Source organism: Aplysia californica, unplaced genomic scaffold (genome assembly GCF_000002075.1).
Source record: "Aplysia californica isolate F4 #8 unplaced genomic scaffold, AplCal3.0 scaffold00041, whole genome shotgun sequence".
NCBI classification, from domain to species: domain Eukaryota; kingdom Metazoa; phylum Mollusca; class Gastropoda; order Aplysiida; family Aplysiidae; genus Aplysia; species Aplysia californica.
Window position 1 is genome coordinate 1,918,961 of NW_004797311.1, and position 7,783 is coordinate 1,926,743.

Sequence of the window (7,783 nt, forward strand, 5' to 3'; positions counted from 1 at the left end):
GGAGGGGGGGGGTGGTGGTGGAGTGAACATAGAGAGCTACAATGCCACCCCCCTCCCCTCCAGTCCATATCAGAATGTGGTTTTGGTGCTTGGATGGGAGGTCTAAATAATGAATAATTTAACAAACTAATTCACTTCGGTAGAATTAGCTGGAGTCTGTTTAAAATTCATGGACTGCGGTAATTTAATATTGTGGGTTTTTGCCTTCGTCCCTATAACACGCTCACATTCAACGATATGAGAAAATATTTCCCTTTTACAATCAAACCTGTTCAAACGGCCACCTGTCCAACACAATCACTCGAACAGAAGACAACTTCCCATTTCTCCTTATGTAAAATGTAATTTTTCTGTATTATTATTATTACAATGACACTGCTAAAGACGTCCACCTTGTGAGACAACCATTTTCCTCCTTGACAACTGGTGACCCTCTTGGGCAGTTTAGACGGTATTTTTATTTCATTTTGAGTTTTTTAAAAAGCGCATCGACACCCAAAGGGGGCATGTTGTATGAGAAGAGGTAAAACAGAGAGACAGAAGACACAAATGGAGAGAGATGAAGTTTGACTGCCAGTGGCGCCCCCCCCTCCAAACCACCCGCTCTGGTAATTGAAATAAACCTGATTTGCATTCATCCCATCAACATATCGACATGGGTGCTGACGTAGTATCCCTGGGAAAGGCCCTTTACACAACAACTTTTCCTAATATCACCCTGGTGGGAAATGGAACCCTGCAATAGACAGCGAAAGATCTTGCCAGTATGTTAATGTTTGAGCACTTAACCGTCTGTATGCACTCTATGCATCCCGAGCAATTGAGAACGTTTCTGAGTGTTCTAGGGTCTGCTGGGTTAATAATAGTTGTAAAGTGCATAGAGCATGCTTCAGAGTGTGAATATGTGTATACGATGCTCTTTTAATTATGAATAGGTTAAACAATCGGTTGATGGATCAATCAATCAAGTTGTTAGTGTCCTTGTTCGCTACAATAGTTGAACGGAAATAACAACCACAAAGCATTACAGATATGAATAAAAGCCACCTCTCCCCTTTTCCCCCTTCCTATTTTAATTAAACAGGTAACAAAAATGGCTAACGCTATTTCGGTAAACATATTCAGTATGTTATTGGCAATTCTTGGGAATTAGAAGGAGAATCAGCCCATTACACTGTACATTAAGCGCGTGTTCAGAGAGTAGGCGCGATCCTTCAACTTTAAGACGAGGATCTCGATGAGAACTTTTATGCCCGACCCCACCTCTTTCCTTTGGCCACTTGCCATTTCACCTCGATGGTATTCAATTAATTACCCCCCCCCCCACGCGAACACACATACTTTTCCTCCTACTTTCAAACATTATTACACACTTTAAAACCCTGCCAACCGCAAACAAACAAATACTCACATATACACTGATACATACATACTCATACACTCACCTTAAAACACACACGCACACACACACGCACGTGCGCGCACACACGCACGCGCGCATACACACATACACATATACACTCACCAGTAGATGTGCATATAAAAATAGACATAATTTGACGATGTTAACAAAAGAGACGAGGATGAATATATTGACCAGAGTGGATGGATGGATCAGGATGGATTCCTCACTTAAACTGAGTTCTATCATAAGTTCTATAAATATATTTCGACTCATCTCCGCAGGATACCAAGTTGCAAAAATTAAAGTAGCGTTATTAACGACCCAGTAGGCGTTAGGGAGCACAATGCAAAATGCAAACTTACTTCTGCTGCTGGTAAGGAAACGGGTCAAAGAACTAGAACTAAGTTACTTGGTAACGTGAAAATTAGCCCTGTCCTCCTTTTCCACTCCATGTCCCATTTCTTCTTCTCAAGGGAATTCAGGGGGTGGGGTGGTGGAGGGATGTCCATGTATGCAACGATAAAAGCCCCTAACTAAATACCGCCCACTCCATTTTCGTAATTGCTACAACATTAATTTTTGACTACCCCCCCCCCTTCTCCACCGCGTGTGTTTCTCGTTCTCGCATGTTGCTCATGAGCTACGAAAGGTAACACACCAGACGGGAGTATAAGAACATATAGGTAACACACAATATAAGTTTTTAGTTTATAGTGTACAATGCATTCCACCTACACCAAGCTGAGTGTGCTTGACCTAGGTGACCTCGAATGATAAAAGTTAGCCAGAACTTCAGGTTTACTTCTCGTAGTCAGCTGAAGGCTACTTACAACTAATCATCCTTGATATAAAGTCTCAAGGTGTGTTGGCCTGTTGTATGCGCTAAAATGTCTTTTCACACATGGGAACGCCAGATTACGCTGCAAGTAAGGTCCAGGAGTACACATAGACGATTATTTTTTCTTTAAAAAAAAAATCTTTTTTGTTATCTTTACTTTATCTCTTTAAAAAAAATCATCACCCGATGCCCGTTCAGTTTTCTTAAAACCAGCCAATTTAAGAAATTAGCGAAATATACTTAAAATCAAGTGATATGTGCGCACGTCATGAACAAATGTGATATTAACACGATAAGTTTTACGACCCTAGCAGGATTTCCAAGTGCGTGGCCATCCATTAAGATCCATGTAGACTTGCCCAACATGTCCGATTCAGGCGATCCGTGACACGCCTTCATTTAGAGTTGTTAATTCTTTAATACACAACAGTGGAGTAGGCCATAACGTTTAAAAAAAACAAAAAACAACCAACAACTCCAAAACAACAACAAAAACCCCAACAAAAAACAAAACAAACGAACAACCCCCCCACAAACAACAGAAAAAAGCAAAACAAAAACAACAAAAACAAAACAAAAACAAAACCAAACAATTTTGACACCCTTCAACGTTTGCAGGGACGTCGGCTCGAAAGTCACTGAGCCATGTCTTTGAAACATTTTCCACCTTACACCACATGGAAGACGTTTTTAAAAGATCTCAGCTTTGCAAACACAACCAGCACGATCAACTCTCTATTTTCATTGCTGGACTGGACACGACTGCAGCAAACAGAAGTTGACATTGTTCTGTAGCGCCGACCCCAGCGACAGAGAGTATAAAACGGGCCCGTGAATTATTAAACTTGGTAGTTAATAACTGTCCGCTGGGAGCTTCTGTTCAGGTCTGCTCGTCTTTGGCAGTGAGTAAACGAACTCTCACAACGTGATTTTTATTTTCATTGCAGAGATACTTTGTCCTACGTCAGGTGTGAGGAATAGGGAAACTCATAATTAAGTCATGGATACCACAGCGAGGCTTTTAGTGTGCATCTGGTTTCTGTCGATGAGCTGTGAATCGTCATCTGGAAGCGAGGTGTATGTCTCTGATCATTATGGCAACACTGCATTCACGAATGGAACCATCAAGTACGTGAGGCCTCTTCCAGTGGGGAACGCTACCTACTCCACCATTTTGGACTACGATGACAAAGGCTTGAAGTTGTTGTATGGGTTCGCTCGCAGCTTTGTTCAAGACATACAGCCGGCGTCGTTTCCTTTCGGTGAGTGTGGTTTTTGTTTTTCACTCATACTTACTTCAGGTGTGGGAGCGATACAATAAAACCTCATATCGACGGAATAGACGAAGGAAGCAGGGTATAGTATAGGAACGGATTTTTTCTTGCCAATGACCCCCACGCCATGCGCCACCCCCCCCCCCCCCACACACACAAGGTCACACGCACACACACATACAAACACACACACGTACACAAACACACACACTCACACGCACGCACACACACACACACACACACACACACACACACACACACACACACACACACACACACACACGCACACACACCACATCACACTTCAGCACCTCTCCTCAGCCATTTGCTTTTAATGTACAGTGATGCGTATCAAATTCTATTAATGGGTCTCTTAAAAATAATCTCTCTTCAAAGCTTTAAACTGCTCTGTGGCATATTTAGTTATTCTGATTCGGCAAGTTAAACACCTTTGGAGCTAGGCTGGAATACACGTAAATTTACCCTGGTCCCTGCAGTAAATCTGCACCAACATTTCTGGTTTACAGGATAAGCATGTTCTAAAAATAATTATAGTGTGCGCACTCACAAAACACAGAAGCAGACTGCGCTGTGACTGCACCTGAGTAAATACCGATCACACACGATTTTCCAAGTGTTGGAAAATTATTTACCTTTTCATCCTGATTTTCATCCTGATGTGCTATAACGATCTCTAGCCTACACAACACGGCAATGCTTTCACTTAAGGGCAACTGCACGAGGCCACTATAATAGTATCTGTGGTGTAGCGGTTAGGTATTTCGTCGTCGCACGCAGAAGACCCAAGTTCGATTCCCGTGTGGTGAGAATTTTTATCGAATATTCCGGTCTTCCTGCGGTGACGTTGAAAACTTCTAAGCTCGGGTTGGCCCTGACAGGCAGGGAGAAGCCCCCCCCCCCCCCTTTTAATGAGGTAAATTGTGTCGACGGGGACAAAAAACAACACTTGAAAAAAAAATAAGCGAAGCCTTACCTGTAAAACACACTGGGTCTGGATTTCTCCCTTGGAGTGAATAGTACACCCTTTCTCAAAAGAGATGGCGAGGCTTATTTCACAATGTCACTTACTATAATCTTATTCCGTCTGACCGTTTATTCAGTAAACTCAATGCGTGATGTATCCAGAACTGATTGAATTGTTATGCTTACATCAGTGTCGAACCATTTAAAACAATGCCAAGGATTGGGTACCCATATAGTGACGCCACAAGAACAGAATGATATATACGTTGACAAGAACCACGACTATTATAATGGTCAGTGCTGTGGTTTGGCCTTGAGTACACAGAATAGTTTCCCAACCGTTCTAGGTCGTTGTCCGAGGGAAAAAAAATCAATACATGAGGACAATCAATGATTAAAAGCGATTCCTTCGGGAAATAATTGTTCTCTGCAACGTTTACTTCACTTCATGGAAAGTGGTATTCGGATTTTCATAATATTGTCTTTGTAGTATGAAACCAGACATGTCGGTTTTGACAAGACACTTTCTTTTACCTCAATGAAATGCATTTTTTTAACGGATAAGATATCAAACTCATTTAAGTCGTTTTCGAGTGCAACATATCACATACAGACCTGGGCCCAAACTTGCTGGAATTTCTTTTTTTTGGAAGTCATCACCACAAACGTTAGCGCATACATTACTGTTTATTCATCCACTGGAGGCTAGATAAAAGGCTAACATCAGAGTAGTTTTCAGATTGAAAAGCAAATAATTAGAAAGCAATGGCTATTGTGTCTAATTGTACCAACAGGCAATACACTGAATATGGAACCTACTCTCCTCTTGTACTAAAAAAACCCCGACAAACTTGGTCTCAAATAACTATGTGTAGCATAATCAGTTATCTGACGTACTTTTCAGGAACCATTTTCAAACCAAGATCCACTGGTGTCTTTAGTCTTTAGTGTAGCGGTTAGGCATCGGGCCAACTCACGTAAAAGATCTGAGTTCGATTCCCATGTAGGGAGAATTTCTATCGAGTATGTCGGTCTTTGTGCAGAGATGTTATATCCCTCTCAGCCCAGGTTGGCACTAACAGACAGAACCAAAGCCCGTCTCCTAAGTGATCTAAATTATGTCGATGTATGGGAACGTAAAACATGCATATTAAAATATTTATAAAGAACTAAGCCTTCATTCAGTGTAGAGATTACAGTCACCGAAATACATGTTGTTATAACTCTGTGCTCCCAATGTCTGACGAAAACTTTGGGCCCAAAACAAATTATAGTCCCGATGGGAGCCTGCAGTTTTAGGGCTCGCCTTGATGGGAAGCCACCAATTATCAGACTGATGGACATTGTCATGAAGTGAGCCAGCCAGGTATTGATTTGACGTGAACAGCTAACGATTTTGTTCTCTGTTGACAGATATTGCTGAAGAAATTGCGCAGAGTAATTTTGTGCTGGAGGACGACTACACTAAGGTATGGAGAGAGAGAGAGAGAGAGAGAGAGAGAGAGAGAGAGAGAGAGAGAGAGAGAATCTTTTTAAACCCTCATATTTGATGGCAGATAAAAATCCTCGAAGCTTTCAGTTTACCGATATCCAAAAGAGCACGCTGTGGACACGCACGCAGATGTGTTATGTAGACATTCCGGTTTAGCAACAGCCGTTACATTTATTAAACTTTCCCCTTATGGTGGCATCCTCTTCAACATCACACAATTTATACACATAATACATTTTCCTTTGGTGCTTTTTGGTTTTTTTTGTGGCAAGTTTCTGCCCCCCCCCCCCACATCCTGACCTTTCTCTCCCCCCCACCCCCCCAATTCTAGCAACCACATGTGTTTATACGATAACTACGAACATATTACGTACTATTTGTTTTTCCTCACAGATTATTGAACACTTTTCTGGCATAGCGGCCTGTGTCGTCATTGGAGTTGTGTTTGCTGTGGTGTTTTTAATAGCAGGTATTAGTTTTTGCTGCTGTCGATGCTGCTGTGGCAACTGTGGTGGGGATGAAGTTCAGGTATGTCTTCTAAACGAAAGAGAGATCTGAGTGTCTGGTATTTTTAAATAATGTCTTTGCGTGTTGTCCTTGTGTGTTCTGTTTTTGTTATAATTAAATTCTCTTTAGTTCAACACTTGTCCGATTACATCAGTGGCAGATTGTGACCATCACTGTGTCGATATTTCGTAGGCTTAAAATCAGATAGATCTGTAACGATATTGCTATTCCTACATTTATAGTGATATAACCTTCTTATAACTTTTTCGGCTCCTTACTATCTTGGTGGGTGGTTGGTGGGTGCTCTGGTGTGGTTTGCTGCTTCTTTCCTATCAAAAATCTATCGTCCAGATCTCTCCTCCTTCTTTTTTATGTTTGTTGCTCTCTTGTAATACCTCTAATCTTCGGCACTTATATGACCTTATTGTGTTGCAAGTGCCGTAAAACTCTTACTAAAATTAAACTTTACTGCCTTGGAAAAAACATTAAAAAAAGGTTTCAGGGATTTGCTACACTCTCAAGTGACAAACGTTTCTATCTTTTGAAACTGGGCGGACAATTTGGACATAGTTCGGGACAAACATATTGTTTTATTTATGCAGCCATCTGTTTTATGATAGGAACGATCTGGGCATTTAAGAGAAAAGAAGTACCACTCAAAGCTACTTTTTTCTGTGATGTTTATTTGCACGTAGATTCGTACAGGTAGCCACACTCAGAATAAAGACCATGAACGACTCACGCATTGCATTTTCTCTCTTTATTATCTCTAGGAGTTCAAAGGCAACGAAGGATGTATGAGAATGGGCCTCACACAAGCTCTCATTCTAATGACAGCTTGCATGGTGTAAGGATAAACTTTTACACTGTCTATTTCTTAATATTGGTGAGCGAGCAAACAACTCCTGAGAAATGATTCACTGGGGAAGAATATATTTAAACGATTTTATCCTAGTAAGATATTATAACTGGATATTCTTCATCACGTTGAGAATTTGAAGACATCAGAGTCGAAATGTTTGAATCTAGGCGTATGCCCTGACACGGGGACTAATGATAAGGAGAAAATACCAGCCATTACACAAACATATCGGTGTTCTTTATTTGCACATCTGTGAAAAGAATTCGGTAGATATTGACCAATATTGATGCTTAAACATCTCCCAAGCTTGGTATTCTCCCAGGAACAAACCTACTATCTATCTATCTATCTATCTATCTATCTATCTATCTATCTATCTATCTATCTATCTATCTATCTATCTATCTATCTATCTATCTAT

The 7,783-nt window shown here is 41.0% G+C and overlaps 1 protein-coding gene across 1 annotated transcript in view; it reads left to right on the forward strand.

The window, feature by feature from the left end:
* Positions 1-7,783, forward strand: part of LOC101849906 (prominin-1-A) — a gene marked incomplete at its 3' end in the record, with an annotated part of 32,763 nt that overhangs the window by 781 nt on the left and 24,199 nt on the right. The window contains 4 exon segments of the mRNA XM_005092185.3: positions 3,191-3,505; positions 5,915-5,970; positions 6,387-6,521; positions 7,274-7,347. Of these exon segments, the coding sequence (XP_005092242.2) occupies positions 3,244-3,505; positions 5,915-5,970; positions 6,387-6,521; positions 7,274-7,347 (527 nt within the window).